The 16,658-nt window shown below is 50.2% G+C and overlaps 1 protein-coding gene across 1 annotated transcript; it reads right to left on the bottom strand.

Annotated features, from left to right (window-relative positions):
• Positions 1-1,389: 1,389 nt before the first annotated feature.
• On the bottom strand, positions 1,390-12,069 carry LOC133910021 (peroxidase 19-like). Its single transcript, XM_062352544.1, has 3 exons — positions 11,400-12,069; positions 10,957-11,175; positions 1,390-2,401 (listed from the first exon to the last, which is right to left on the bottom strand). Exons 1-3 carry the CDS (start codon positions 11,697-11,699, stop codon positions 1,823-1,825), a joined length of 1,098 nt encoding a protein of 365 aa, XP_062208528.1. The 5' UTR covers positions 11,700-12,069; the 3' UTR covers positions 1,390-1,822.
• Positions 12,070-16,658: the final 4,589 nt, after the last annotated feature.

Below are 16,658 nucleotides of genomic sequence, written 5' to 3'. Positions count from 1 at the left end.
TGCCCGATCACGCAACGCCCCGTCGTCGGCCATCCGAGCGGCTGACCGGCGAGCTATTGCCCTCCTGGTGTGGCTGCTCCTGTGGGTGAATGGAGGCGACCGTGTCGTCGCCCTGGTGGTCCTAGGCGACGTGGTGTCGTACGGCTTGCTTTCGGCCGTTTCGTGTGAGCACCCTGGTGGTCGTGTACGTGCGGTGTTGTACAGTTGTGGCGCGCCTTCGTGCGCGGCTTGGCCGTGGTAACCGCGACCCGCTCGTGTTTTGGTGATGGTGATCGTTCCTTCGTGCGCGTTCCATTGGTGGTGACTGCGCCTTCGTGCACATTCTGCAGGTGGTGACCGCGCGTTCCAGCGTGTTCTAAACGTGGAGACTGTGCGTATGCACGTTCTGTCCGCGTTCTGGTGTTGTTCGGCGACATGCTCCTTGGCATGGAGTTGGCCTCTCTCTGTTGCAGCGTTCTTCTGTTCCTCAGGTGTCTTCCACGGCATATCCTATGGGTGGCATTATAGGCATCGCATCTCTTAAAACAATGTCCGTGTCAACCTCGGTACAAGAGGGGACGTCTCTATATTTTAGGACAACACCTTGTGCGTGCTTTGCCTTTGTTGACTTCGTTCTTTGACAAGAAGTACGTTCGTTCCAATCGCTGCTGTAATATCTACGTGCAATCTGCCATAATAGTATGTGATGTCTTATGCACTGTTTTGGGAGTGATGGTTCTTGAGGGGAGGTTCTGTGTAGCTCGATGATGATTGCGGTCAAGTGAAACACATGCATGACAGTAAAGGTTGATCCTAGACTAGTTTCATTTGGCTAATTTTTGTGCGTTCTGTTGGACATCCTTATAAGCCCTTTAATCATGGTTGAACTGCTCTCTTACTGCTACATTATTGCTGATATGGTTCTGTTAGGTGTAATGTGATTCAAGTAATTAGCTTTGAACTAGTATAACTAAACTCTAGAATAAAACAGTGAAGCTATCATGCATTGTTGATGATCTTATAGGCCATTCAACCGTTGGAAAGCTGTTAACTCGTAACCCGCACTGAGAGCATATTTTATTTTAAATAATTCTTATAGCTATGTTGCTAATTTTATTTAACCTCCCTGGTGTGTCATTGCCATGCAATAAAATGATGATAATATGAGTAGCATGATCTTTATTCTTTACACTGTTCAAATGCACATGTTATTTTACTGACAATTATGCTTTTGTCATTGTTTAATTTTGGGATCAAATAAATGGGAAAGTTGCTAAAATATACCTTGTGTAACACCAATGGCATCATCAACAAGTTGCTGAGGCAGAGGAAGGATCATACCACACGGACTCGGCTCTAAATCCAATCAAACAAACGGGATGCCACACACACACAGAGGGGGCGTGCTCGTACAAATTCACCGGCACGCGCAAAGAAACAAACGAGAGGAAGGCACACGGCATAAGAGTGAGACCAACCTGGCTATCTGCACATACATTTCCTGCACAAACACAGCCGAAAATGAACCTACTAGCTCTCTGACCAAACTGGCCTGCACAGCAAACAATAGCCCTTGTAAACTCTAAACATGCAAGGTCCACATGTAAACATGAAAGAGCCATCTCTTCCTGTATATGCCGTGCTGACTGACACAGACATGGGCGGCCCCAGTATAGATGGCTCGAAATCTTGTTTTTCAGTGGATTTCAGGGAATTTAATTCTTTTTTATGAAGTTGTAAAAGTCTAATCACTGTTATGTCCTCACTCATTTTTAGACTGAGTTCCAGCCCTGGACACAGATCGACGTACAAGTACATGTTGGAGACCGAGACCATCAGACTATCAGAGCAGGTGCTGGCTACAGATTTTCCTGACCTCCCCCTTCCTGCCCTTCTTGATCCGGATGGACCCCATCCGGTCCATGCTCGCCACGAAGGCCTGGAAGAAGCGGGCCTTGTCGGCGGCGAGCTCCTGCACGAGCGGCCTGGTCCGGGCGTCCAGGGCGAGCGCCTGGTCGGAGGCCAGGAGGCCCAGCCTGGTCTGCAGGTTGGCGTAGTAGGCGTGGTCGAACTGGAACGGCGTGCTCACGTCGACGGGCACAACGACCCGGGCGCTCCCGCCCGTGGAGGGGCACGACATGCGGAGCGCCTTCACGAGACGGGCGTCCATGAGCGGGTCGGGCCGGCGCGTGCCGCGGAAGTCGTAGATGCGGCCCAGGAAGTGGACGCAGTGCGCGAACCCCACGGTGTGCGCGCCCGAGAGCGCCACCAGGTCGCCGGCGTCCAGGCCCTTGGAGGCGAACACGCGGAGGAGCTCGTCCACCGTGGAGTTGGCGCGCGGGAGGCTGCCGCGCACCTTGCCCGCCAGGGACACCTTGCTGTCCTTTCGGCCCTTCTTCACCGGGTAGTACGGCCCACCCACCTGCTCAAAAAGATGAGTTTTTTATTTTTATATTTTTTTAAGTTAAAATTTAAATATATAGATTCCTGACGAAAATATTTGCAAAACTAGGCGCCTCAGGGGGCTGCAGCTGTCTGAGAGGACGGTTACGGGTCCTAACCACCCCCTGAGAGGGCGGTAGGCCTAACCGCCCCCTCAGAGGGCGGGTGGGGCGTTCCCGCCAGGCCCAGAGACTTACCACCCCTGAGGGGGCGGGTAGAGCTCCTTACCGTCCTCTCAAGGGGCAGTAAGGGCTCCTCCCCGCCCGTCGCGCCGCACCGGCCCCCCGCGCCCTGCTGCTATAAAAAGGCTAAAAATTGGGCAAAAAACCATAAAAATCCGAAAAAAAGGAAAAGTTGAGAAGAGAGAGAAGAGAGGAGAGGAGAGGGGAGGAAGAGAGGTCGGCGAAGCCCTGCTGCATTTGGACCGCGGATTTGAAGAAAAATTTCAGGTAAATCTTTTTTTCCTTTTTATTATTGTTAATTAGTGCAGTAGTAGTATATGACATAGATTTTAGATATTTATGACCTAGGGTTTAGAAAATTGTTAAATTTAGTTAGAAAATGGTACGATAGTAGTTCAATATAGAATATTATTTTTAGTATATTATTTTCAGTATGTTATCTATAGTATATTATTTTTAGTATATTATTTTCAGTATGTTATTTGTAGTATATTATTTTTATATATTATTTGTACCTACGGACGTAGGAGGCAACAGTAGATGATAATTTGCGAACCTAGGGTAGCATTTAAAAACTATTTTATCCGATAATCAGAAATATAGTTTGTTGTCTTAATATGGGTTATGTTTGCGGGTGTTTCCAGGGATGGCAGATAAATTAATTTTTCAGATATATTTATGGTGAGGGTGAAATTAGGTACGGTCCTAACGGTGTAGATCTGTCTGGATTTCATCATGTCATGAAGGGGCTTAGTAAAGCTAATGAGAGGACTATTGTGGGTGTGTGCAAATGGCTTATGCGGTTTTTCCAACTGGATCCGCAGCAATATGAGCTAAAGTTGAAAGCTGTCCTGAGCCGTGCTAGTCATGGATACTTTGGTGAGCTTGTTCCCATCGAAGCCACATCAACTTGGAGGCAGTATGTAGATATATGCTGTGAATGTGGCCTGCCGCTTGTTTTTGTTAGCTGAGGCGTACCTGAAAGATCAAAATGAGGTGAACTCTGCAGAAGCAGTAGCAGGACCAAGTGAGGCAGTGGAAGATGAGTCAGAGGTGGCTAATGTAGGGTCCAGGGAGGAGGTTGGTGATGTTTCAGAGCTGCAGCCGATGGGTGTAGCTGATGAAGGGGAGCACATCCCTAGCATCATTGAAGATATGGATTTGGAGGATGAAGAGTTGGAGGAAGGCCTTGCCGATGGGGATTCTTCTGATGAGGAGGGTAATGCTCCAGTTCCTGCAGAGTGGCGGGATCAAGAATTTTCGAAGTTGGTGGTTAGCGAGGCTGACCAGACACCGTGGCAGTACCATGAGAATAAGGTGTCACAGGGTGCTATGTACCCTACAAAAGAGGCAGTTATTGATGCAGTAAAATTCTGATCGTTGTCTCTTCGTAGGCAATTCAAGGTTGTTAAATTAAGTAAACGAGAGTATGATGTGAAGTGCTTGGTGCCTCAGTGCCCTTGGCGGGTGCACGCATTCAGAGGGAAATGGGCAGACTACTAGCAATGCTCAATAGTTAAGGAACATAATTGTCACATTGAAGAAATAGAGTTCGCCCACCGAAACCTGTCTTCTGCTTTCATTGCAAATATTATGTACAGAGAGATTGTGGACAACTTAAGGTATGAGCCACGATCAATAATCCGTGCTATTGAGCAAAGATTCCAGTACACAATAAACTATCCGAAGGCATGGAGGGCGAAACAAAAAGCTATTGAGATGAGGTTCGGTACATATGAAGATTCGTATCACAATCTACCTCGTCAATTAGCCACAATTTGTGCAAGAAATCCAGGCAGCTAGTATGATATCAAGCATTACCCCTCTACTAATGTGGAGTACAGCAAAAAAAGAGTGTTGCAGCGTGCTTTCTTTGCATTCGCTGCAACTATCAAAGCATTTAGATATTGCCGACCCATCATATGCCTAGATGGAACATTCCTGACTGGGAAGTACAAAGGGCAGATTTTGTCTGCAATAGGGGTCGACGGTAACAACCAAGTCCTACCACTAGGGTTTGCGTTCGTAGAGAGTGAGAACGGGGACAGCTAGTATTGGTTCCTAGAGCGGGTTAAGCATACAATTGTTCTTGACCGACCAGATGTGTGTCTCATTCATGATAGACATGCAGGATTATTGCAGGCTTTGCTGGATATATGGTAGCGTGCGACGGGGTGTACCAGTACAGTGGCCAGATCTCAAAAGCAGGTGGTGCATGCGCCATATGGGTGAGAACTTCTACAGACAATTTAAAAACAAAGAGTTAATGAAGCTTTTCAAGAAGTTGTGCAGTCAGAACCAGCAACGTAAGTTCAATGCATTATGGGCAAGACTTGATGAACTGACTCTTAAACAAACTGCAGAGGCTCACCTAACGGTGAGGAACCAATAGCTCTCGGTCCTCTCCCAACCGATACTCCGCAGATTGTAAGGAGATCGGGCTCATCTATTAGGAGCTTTTCACAGTGGATACGCAATGAGCCGAATGAAAAATGGGCTCTGCTGTACGACAGTGATGGTGCTAGGTATGGAGTAATGACTACAAACCTTGTAGAGGTTTATAACTGGGTCATGCGAGGAATGAGGTCCCTACCACTAGTTGGAATTGTAGAAGGCATTTTGCATGGGACCTGCAAGTATTTCATTGATCGGTATGCAGCTGCTAAGGTTGTAATGGAGGACAATCATATGCTTTACGGGCGGATGCTATGTGAGTATATGGAGAAGGTAAATAGGAAGGCCCACATGCATCGCTCAAATCACGAGGGCACTGCAGAGCACAGGTTCAGTGTCCTGTGTCGAGATAAGGGTCGGAGGGGGGTAGACGTGAGCGGCATGTTCAAGAGTGTGTGCTAAGGAGTGGGACATGCATATGTAGTTGTCAGAAGCCACAATTACTCCACAAACCTTGTACACACGTCATAGCTGCATGCGCAGAGCACCATATGCTTTCCAGGCAATATGTGTCACAATATTTCATGAAAGATCAAATACTGAACACTTGAAACTAGGAGCTGTATGATTACGGCATTGTTGACACGTTTACAAGTAACCCTAGGCCTGCAAGAATATATGTGCCTGATTTGGGAAAGATGAAGAACGCACCGGGCCGAAGACAAACTCGTCGAATTCACAACGATATGGATGAATCCGAGGCTGGCCCTAGGATTAAGCGATGCAGTCAGTGCAATGAAGTAGGTCACACTTATAAATATTGTCCCAAAAATGCAGGCGGTGATGCACCTGTTGTCTAGGTGAGCTTCATATGTGTTGAGCTAGTTTTGTACCATTTTAATATTTGTTAATTTCGCATATAGTTAATTTGCATTCAAAGTATATTGTTGTTGTATTTATTTATCAATGTATTAATGTACATGTCTTTCAAATGCATAGATGGCTCACCCTTCGACCCCCGAGCTTTTGGACCCTGCCGTGGACAAGAAGCATCGCAGCTTCTTATCCGCCGAACACTAGACGAAGCTAGGAGTGTTTCGCCCACGAGGCCCTGGAGAGCTGTTGACGATAGACGAGCGATGGAGCCACAGGTACTTAGAAAATTTGATACAAAATTGTCATATCACTGCTGTTGTTACATATTATTGATATACTGCAATACTTATAGGTTGGCAGCGGTCGGACTCCTACCGTTTTGTCGGTTGGTCGAGGCCCGATCGACGGAGAACCCCGAGGTTGTGGCTCGTCGTTTCTACTTCGATCGGTCGCTGATAGCAGCACTGGTCGATCGTTGGAGGCCGGAGACACATACGTTCCACCTCCCGTGCGGAGAGATGACCCCAACCCTGCAGGACGTCTCCTACCTCTTAGGCCTTCCTTGCTCGGGAGCTGCAGTTGGGGTCATCGATATGCAGGCTGACTGGATGAACGACATGCATCAGCGATTTGGGCCGGTGGAGCGAAAGGCGGACGCACCCCCCTACGTGCCTGAGTTCTTATCTGATGCACGAGGGCCAACGAAGAAGTGGATCCTACAGTTTCAGGTACGGTAACATACAACCTATCGAATACTAATAAAATATGTCGTAATGATACTTTCTGACACCAGTCATATGTGCAGCCGGCGTACATACACCCACACGCCAACGCATACGCGGTCTCGAGACATTTGGAGGTCTTCCTGCTTTGGTTGTTTGGGTGGGTGATGTTCACTAGTGCCCAAGGCCACCTGGTTACGAGAACGCTTGTGCCGTACGCCCGGTCGATAGCGGACGCTGATGCGGAGGACGTACCGCAGTTCAGCTGGGCATCCGCTGTTCTTGCTGCGACGTATCGGGCGCTCTGCGATGCATGCACGAAGAAGGAGGCATTAGCCACTTTCGTCGGGTGTCCACTTCTTCTTCAGCTATGGTCGTACGAGCATTTCTCCATAGGCAGGCCGGTGGTGGACCGCTCCCCATACCCAGAGGAATGGTACGGCGAGACGGACGAGGACGCGCCTACAATGGCCTCGATGTGGTGTCGTCGACGGGTACGTATTTTACATTAACAGTTTCCTTCGTATTGTGTTAGTCTCTGAATATTTGTATTGATGTTTGTCACTCAGCCACACTGGGCGCACGAGCAGCCTCGCAGCGCATACGAGCATTTTCGTACCCAGTTTGACAGGCTACGTCCTAACGATGTGGTATGGGATCCATACAGCGTTCCGTCCGTACAGGCACGTGCAGAGTTGGGTTTGTCACCCTTGTGCACCCACGACGAGGAGTACTGGCTCACCAAGGTGCCTCTTGTCTTCCATATCTACGTCGAAGAGTACTCACCGCACCGTGTCATGCGGCAGTTTGGCCGTCACCAGGCATTCCCGCTCGTCCCCATCCATACCGTCCCCGTGCAAGTCCACAGGTACCTTTGCAAAATTATAGTTTGAGCAACCTTCGTTTCAGTGTGACTTACATTTACTGTGGTTTCAATGCAGGTACACGCGGAAAGGCCAGCCAGCTGGCAACCTCTAGGCGGAGCGCTTGGCCCCTTACGTGGCAACATGGGCCCAAGCGCTACAGGACGTCGTTGAGGAGGCGCGTCCCCACAGCGAGGCCTACTAGGCCTACCAAACACGTCGGTCCACCCGACCCCCTCACCTACTCCAGGGGTCACGTGAGGGTTAACCAGCGGCATCGGGACCACGATGGGACGCACGGGCGACGGCAACGAGGGAGGCATGAGTAGCATTTTACATTTTATGTAATTAACATATGCATATTCGCTTCGTGATGTACTCCTATGTATTAAGACACGTTTACTTTGTATGGTCGACTTAGCATTTCGTAAATGCATTTCATATTCAGACACGTTAAATGAAAAAGTGACCACAGCACTAAACTTTAACCCTGACTTGACAACACATGCCTCCTGCCGCAGGCTTTAAACAAGATGTGACAGCACTACCTAGCTTTTTTAAATCAGTAAATGACAACACGGGTACCAATAAACGTGGAATCTCTAACCATGGGCAATGACAAAACTTTCTCATTTTTCAAGATGGAATCCGATGCTCCTCCCACTAGCTACGCCCATGCCCTCACTCCTTTCTTCAAGAGCGAATCCAATGCTCCTGCCTCCCCCAACTATAAATAGCCGAACCTCCTTACGGTGAAGCATCGCTCATTTCTCATATCTCTCAAGTGCAATGTCTTCCTCAGCTCTATTGAGCCCACCAAAGAAACATTGGGGGACTACCATACCTGAAGGTCTCGAACCACCAATGTGCTTCTGTGGTGACCTTTGTAAGCTCCGCAAGTCGCAGGACATCTCATACACCTATGGGCTGCGCTTCTTCATGTGTGCCAACTAGGAGTATGACAAGCATCGCCATGCAACAACTGGTTATCGACCGGTACGGTAACAGATATCTGTCTCATCTCTTCCGATTACGCACCCTCTTTTACTAACCGCTCATCTTGTTCCATTTGTTCAGTCCCCTCCACCGCTCTGTGATTTTATTCAGTGGCTCGACAATGAGCAAAATGACTTACAAAAGCTGTGGGTCGACATGAACATGAGGTGGAGAAGGGAAGCATACGCACGTCGGGAGTACGAGCAACAGCAAGAGGAACTTCGCCTCAAGCGGGAGGAAGAAGAGCGCATGAGGAAGGTGGCGCACGACCGTACCGTGGCTCAGGCTCGATAGGCTGAGAGGGAAAGGAAGCGGGAGAGAGCCCACCGTGCTAAGGCGGCAGGTCCCGATGCCCTCCGAAAGGGAAAGTATCCTAAATGCGCGCAGTAGAGAGTACCTAATGTAACCCGACATACTTTCCCTCCCTAAGGCATGTTATGATTAGGATCGGCGTACTAATAAGTAGGTCTTAGTGCGAACCGTACATGCCACCTTTGTTTCCTCATCGTGTCGTCGCGGTTACAGTGTATTGTAATATTTTCATCCTGTGTTTAATACTATGTTTGTCCTCGTTCGCACCCCATACCCACGTAAAATGCTGCAACTACTAATTACTGATTTTTTTCTCCCTTTATTACATAATCTACTCCAAATTTAATTTCTTAATTTCCTTACACCCCTTCCTTTTTTATTTCTTTAATTACAAAAATAATACATTTTTAAGGATAAAATGGAAAAAAAATATTTTTAGAGGAAAAAAGGCCCCAACCGCCCCCTGAGAGGGCGGCGGCCAGGGGCTAACCAGGCCCTGAGAGGGCAGTTAGCCCCTCTTGCCGCCCTCTGAGAGGGCGGTTATGCCTAGTTAGAACCCGTAACCGCCCCCTCAGAGGGCTGCAGTCGCCTAGTTTTGCAAATATCTTCGCTGAGAATCTATTTATTTAAATTTTTACTCAAAAAATATAAAAAAAAAACTCCAAAAAGATCAACATATAATGGGCTTTTGACACAAGCGGCTTGAAATGGGCATTTGCTATCAGGCCCAAACTAATTCGGCCACCAATCACTCTTCTTAGACAGAGAATAAAGCACCGAACAAATGTTATGCCCAGGGTTCACAAATTTGTGGAAAATCGCTCCAAATTTACGGTTTTTGACGAATTCGGTCCGCACCGCATTCAGAATGCGACCATATTTTGGTCCGATTCAAATTAAAAAATTTAACAAAATTCGTCTAGTCTCTATCTAATTTCACTGAATTGGTACCGGTATTTGTGAATTTTAGAGAATTTGCTGGCAACTACATTTCAGTGGCCGTACAAATTCGTGAACCCTGGTTATATCCTAAAAAAGAAAAAGAATGAAAGTTATGAACCGTAGATTTTGGTGTATGATTGGCCTCTTTGAGACTCGTGACCTAGCTATGCAAGGTGGTCCAGAAAGATGCACGAGCCGATTCCAAAGATGGGCGACCATACTACACAACAAAGCAACGGCCAGGTTGGGCGCTTGACTATTGCTAGAGAGGGAAGAAAACGACACTTGACTCGCTCAGAGGCAACAGGACAAGTTGAAGGCAACATGTTTACCTGCATTGGTTAGGTAATTTGCACATAAACCCGCCCATGTGCCCCTAAGTTTGTAGCGCCAAATCTGCTGGTCTTGACACGGCTGAGGCAATCTTTGGTGCCTTGCGACCATAAGATCCAAGGGAGCGTCGAATCCCCAGGGCCCAATTGGTATTAGCCTTCGAGCTAGCGACCTTTGTCTCCCTAGCTGGATCAGGCAATAACCACCCAAACAATGTACTTCCTGTTGTTTACTTCACTCGTGTCAGTGAAATTGTGTTGTGAAGCGGATTAAAAGCCATTGATCTCGATCTCAGAGGCACGAGTACGACCACAACACAAGCTAGCTCTACTGGCCCACACTAGCATGAAACTGTTTAGTAGCGATAGATCACCGACCGCGATGCACTGCTATGATGATCAATATGGCAGCTGCAAACCAGAAAGGAGTACACATTGATCATGATATCATGATCAGTACGTGCACTTGCTTGGCCTACTTAAGCTAAGCTAAACACGCCCTGTTCCTTGCTAACGACGTTCGTTCACATGCCGTCCATTGGGCATTGGCAGGCCGGGTGCTTGCCTTTATCCACATGCAAATTAAAGCGAAACAAAGTAGCTAAGCTTTTCTCCCCCAGCCGCGCTTCACTTTGGCCCCTAGCTTGCCAATGTACCCAGCTTTGACAGTTGGGTTTCAGTTGCAATCGCTTTCTCTCGGCGAGACCCACGGTTGGGTTTCAGCCTGCTCGCGCTTTCGGTTGCATAATACTGTGCTTTAACGGTGTCCCTTCGCTCTGATTGCACCACTAAACTCGCGCGTTTTTTGCGGAAATCAAGAGAGAGAGAACTGGGACAAGAGGAAGGAGGAGACGCCATCGATCGATCAGAGGAGCGGGAATTAATGCATCAGCATGCGTAGGTACTAGGTACGCACCAGTTGGACGTAGTCTCGGGCGGCGAGGGCAAGGACGTCGGCGCAGGAGACGATACCGGGGCACTTGCTCTCCACGGCGGCCTTGGCCATCTCCACCGTGTCGAACGCCTCCTGCGAAAGGTTCTTGTTCTCCTCCACGTCCCGCTCCACCTTGGGCGCCCGCGCCGCCGTGCCTCTCGCGTCGGCCGTCGGCGCGATCAGTATCGACGCGTCACAGCCCTGCGTGTGTGCATCGACAGCAAAATTCACAGCTGATCAGACACCGGCGACGCCAAAAATGTGCACACGGTGAGAGACGCGTGCGTGCGTTCCCTGAACGCAACGCAATTCGAGGTGCAGGAAAATGTGGGTGCAATGCGGCTCAAGAAGTGGTGAGGATCTCAGCTGCGATGAGAATTGTACATTAGAGCATGTGAACAGGAATTCAGGCATTGGTTACGTACTTCCACGAAGCAGTCGTGGTGGAAGAGGCGGAGCACGGCGGGTCCGGCGGCGGGGTAGTCACGGTACCGAGCGGCGGTGACGTTGGCGACGATCTGGTCGACCGCCGGGCACGTCTTGGCGTAGAAGTCCGGCGACAGCCCGTGCCGCTCCGGCGCCCGCCTGCTGCCGACCGCCGCCACCTGCACGGGCAGCGGCAGCGGCGCCTCCCTGGCACGCGACGTGCCGACCAGGGACACGACGGCGAGCAACAGAAACAGGACCGGGCTGTGGCGGAAGCCGATGCATCTAGAGGAATCCATTGCCGATTTGCTATGGTGAAGAAGCGTGGAAGGAAGAAGCTTGGCTTATCCCGGGGCCGGTAACGTGAACTGACAGACAGCGGGCACAGGCAGCGCGAGAGCGAGACAAGCGAGGGAAAGGAGGGCGTTGTTTGTAGGTGTGCGGACAAACAGTGGAAGCCGAACGCTCGTGGAGGTGGTGGTGCCGGAGTTGGCAGGATCCGAGCGATACCGGCCTCCCGTGAAGCGGTGAAGGCAGAGAGGAGATGCCGGGATTGATTACCACCACAGTCCACACTCCACAGTCACAGTAGTTCAGTTTCTAGCAACACGTGCACAGTACTCTCGGCCAAATTTTCACTGCACTCACAGAGGTTGTGTACGTACTCAGTCTATCTGCCTGCATTGGGTTCAGCGTATGCAAATAATGCAGTAGCTCGCCCGGCCGGATGCACCCCCCGCCCTCTGGATGGCTGGATCCATAGGAATTGGAAACTGTGGGCGTAGTCTGATTGTGGAGTACTGTGGGGTACGGAGACATGGACACAGATGACTGCTGTAGCAAGAGGTCTGTAACTAAATCCTGCTTGTACTCTTGGCCGTGAAGTAAATCTGGCATTCATGCGTGTCGATCCGAGGGCGGTTCCTGATCTTCAATGAGTTCGATCACGGATGGATCAACGATGTTGCGTGATTCTAAACACAAATTAAAGATTTGAGTTTTTCTGCAATGTCAGTTATGCGCTCCTGAGTTTTCTGTACCAGTCAGTCAATTTTTCACCACTCGCCAGACCTCAAACAGAAGTTCCCATTTCTCATGTGTCGAATGCAAGTTGAAGTGAAACTGATGCCAGCCGATAGACACCAAGTCCACAACGTGACGGCTTAGACATACAGATACGAGGGACACTGCCCCCATGATCGTTGCCAGCATTTTTTCGGGGTAAATCGGTTTGCTTGACAACGCATACGAAATAGTACTCCCTAGATATGATTATTAGGTCGACCGAAGGTGCTCTGAACGACTGAACCTGTCACCATTTGCAAGCGAACGCAGAGGCAAGCGTCTCGGATTCTCCTCGACAGTGGCAGACCGTAGCCGCTGTCCCGGTTGCAGTACGTTTGGCATTAGGAGTTGAGGACTTCAACAAACCTAGCAAGCTCCAGTGCTACGGCAGCGCAGCCTGTGAAGCCAATCGGGCAAATGAGATGCGGCAAGCTCAGCATCGTCTTGCATGAGATGCTCAGGCGCTGCGGCACTGCCAGGATAAGCATCGTCGTTTCAGTCATCCCCAAAGGGACGGTCCTGTGGCCTGCGGTAAATAAAACGAAAAAGTCTATTTTGACTCCTTTAATTATTGTCTTTGTTTGATTTTCTTTCTTAAACCGGAAAATCAGATATGGAGCCTCTCGCAATAATTAAAATCATTTGTTTTTCCTCGCTAAGGCGGTTTGGACAGTGATTTCATCCTATGTGACGATAACTCAACTTCGACCGGGTCAAAAGATGCTAAGGTGGCACAGCAGGTCTCATGTGTTAGCCACAGAGAGAGAGAGAGAGAGAGAGAGAGAGGGGCACTGATTGAGAGAGAGGGGGGCGGCTCGGCACAACGTGCAGACTGCTGCGCGTTCGCTGGAGTTTGGCCGGAACTGGCCAAACGGCGCGGAAGCTAGGCGTGGAGCGTAGAAAGAGGGCCCATGGGAGGCAGTGAAGCTCATCCGCGATTCAGTTTGGCTCGAGGGGTGCACCAGGACGACTGACTATGGAGAGGAAAGGCGGCGGAGGAGGCGGCTCGACGGTGACCTCACACGGGCTTGGAGGGGAAAAAACAGAGAGAGCTTCAAGATTGAGGCTCAGCGATGGCGAAAGCCTCGACGCAAACCAAAGACAGCGGCCGCAGCCACCAAACGATGGCTCGGCGATGTCACCACCGTCATCGGCGGGGAGTGGAGCACCGGCACGCCACCGAGGTGGTCGGCCACAAATCCCTAGCGGTACCAGGCTGTAGCAACGGTGAGAGCTCACTGGAGTTGGCAATGACGTCTGTGAACATCGGAAACACATTTGTGCGTGCTTTGGGGCAAAACAGGAGGTGCGAGAGGGAGCTGTGGGGTGTGGCTGGTGCTCTGTTGGTGTTTCCTTGGTCAATACGACTTTGCTGATGGCTAGCTATGATGGAGAAGGGTGAAGGAGGAGGTGCTCTCGGTGAGGGCCTCACACGGGCATGAACAGGGAGAGATAGGGCTCAAGAAAGAGTGGTAGGGGCACAATGATGCTCGCCATGGGTTCAGATCGAACGGGAAGGTCGCGTTGGCGACTAGAGATGAGCAGGACATGGTAGCTCGGTGAGGATGCGGTTGCAGCTGCGGAGAGAGAGAAAGAAGGGGCCAACAACGTAGAGTAGGAGCATGCGGTGCTCACCATTTGGTCAACGGCGGTGACGGTGGTGCTCTATTTTTGGGAAAAACCGAGGGTCCGTGCCTATCTTCTCCAAGTCTTGTGGTAAGCTCACAGTGTCGATCTCCATCCTTGGTGAGCCCCGGCTCAAGCTGACCTGGATAGCACCCTACTGTGCGACCGGAGCTTGCTCCCGTATTTCGCACACATGGCGTTCGAGACCGGCGGCGTGTTGCGGCTGTTGTTGCTCATCATGCTGGCGCCGCTCATGGGGATGCTTTACTACCTCGTGTCTGAGCTGGACCGCATCTAGGTGCTCATATTCGCGTCTGTCGGAGGATGAACTCCTCAAGCGGGGATCCTGAGGGATCCCCTTTGAGATTCAGCCGGGGGGATGATTCTGAATCTACTTTGTATGTGAATTTAATGCGAGTATATGAGATATAGGCGGGACAGATGATCGGATGGTAGTGGGAGTAAATGCTCGAGGGGTTTTAGACAGGTTCGGGCCGCACGGAGCATAATACCCTACTCCTGTGTGTATGCTAATAATGCTCTGGGAATGCCTTTCTCTGGATCTCTCGTGTTACAAGGTTTTTATCTAAGTCTAGAGCTTCGGTCTTGCTTCGAGCTTGGTGAACCTCTGCTCCGCTTCTCAGACTCGTGTGCTTCGGCTTGTTCAACTTCTAAAACTTGTCTTCTTCGGCTGGTTGCTTGCACCTGTCTTCCTCTGGAGTGTACCCCCCCCCCTTTTATCCCATCGGGGGAGGCTTGGCGTACCCAAAAAGGAAGGTACGAGTCCCCATGAGCCATAAATGGAAAGCAACCATCATGGGGCTGTAGTTTGATGTTACGTGGGGTAGAAAATGCGCCATCGGCCGGTCCTGTCGCCCATTATGCCACCTTTTAGCGGGTGCAGCAGGGGGCCCACTAGGCAGCCGCCGAGCAACCACGCGTGCCCACTCGGTCAGAGTAGGTCTAACACAGCAGGGCGGCAGGCGATATGCCTCGAGCCCAGCAACGATATCTCCAAGCCGCGCAGGATGACGTGCGATGGGACCCGTCGCATTAAATGTCCCCACGCCTCCCTATCAGGTGGTGGCAGAGACTGACAACAGGCATGGGGGGAGTGGTTGGAAGTGGCAGGCCATGCTCCCTCTTAAATGCAGCATCGGGCCTCTCACCAACTGACACCTCATCGTTGAGCCCTTGTGGGGTCCACCGGCAAGGGGCTTCTTGGGTCCTCGGAGAACTACGGGTGCTCGGGGACTACTGTTCATAACCCCGAGTGCCCTCTCTAGGATGCGTCCCTTCTCGGGTCCTCGGGGAACTACGGGTACTCGAGGACCACTGTTCATGGCCCCGAGCGCTCTCTCCCGGAACTGTGTCTTCTCGGGTCCTCGGGGAACTCGGGTACTCGGGGACCACTGTTCATGGCCCCGAACGCCCTCTCCCGGAACTGCCTTCTCGGGTCCTTGGGGAACTCGAGTACTCGGGGACCACTGTTCATGGCCCTGAGCACCCCTCCCGGAACTGGGCCTTCTCGGGCCTCGGGGAGATAGTCCCCGAGGGAAGGCGTCACGTGGCATCTGCTGTCCTGGCCTCAGGACTCAGGGACTCCTGGTTCCCATGTCACCGACAGCGTCCATGGCCGGCGTCAGGGTCGCCGACATTGAGGTCAAGGCACATGCCGTATTGCATAAGTTCTACTACTCTGACCTCCACCCGAAGTCATGGTGCATGTTCTCGACGTGCAGGTGTCGATTCATGCTCATCGCGAACCCAAGGATCATGGTCGAGGCATTCCTCAAGGAGTAAATCGGCACAGACATCATCGGTGGCACGGAGCTCGTGGTATGTCGCGGCTGGTTGACGGGGCTCGTCCGCTCCCCCCCCCCCCCCCGTGTGCTCGTCGACGAGAACATGGTGGACGTCATATGACATGTGAGCCCCATTGCCACATAGGACGAGACCACCATTAAAATCAGTTAAGAAGGTAAATTTCACCAGTTTGAATAGTTAGAGGATGTGGGATATTTGGTTTTGCGGTTCGAGGAGGGGGGTAAACAGACTCGAGCAATAGTTGAAGGAGGCAATATAAACTTTTTCCTAAACTAGTTGAGTACTTGTGTGTTGCAACGAAAATATAAATTGCACAAGATGACATCAAGCATATGCAAAAACTATTGCTTACTGCAAAGTACCTCATGATTCTCTAACCAGTGTTCTTGGCCCGCAAAAATTCAATCATAACATATCCCTCTCTGAGAATAAGAGTGAAACAATTTCAATTATCATGGCATTACTGTAAGTCACCCTTGAATATCTAAAAAACATAACGATGAAAGTTACATAAATCTTAAGATCAGTTAGTCAAAAGTTAACATTGATAGTAAGCGTACACATAGAATCCACCTGTCCAACAAAATAAATTCGATAATGTTGCAATGCAAGCCAAAAACCTTTCACAAGAATATTGCATGGCAGGTTTGGATGCTATGCATGCAACGATATTTTATCAAAATAATTGACAAAACTATATACACAATAAGTTTAAATATCGCTTCATTGGGTGTGCTCGG

Source organism: Phragmites australis, chromosome 2 (assembly GCF_958298935.1).
Source record: "Phragmites australis chromosome 2, lpPhrAust1.1, whole genome shotgun sequence".
NCBI classification, from domain to species: Eukaryota; Viridiplantae; Streptophyta; class Magnoliopsida; order Poales; family Poaceae; genus Phragmites; species Phragmites australis.
Note: the sequence above shows the minus strand (reverse complement) of the source record. Positions and strands in the feature narration are given on the sequence as shown.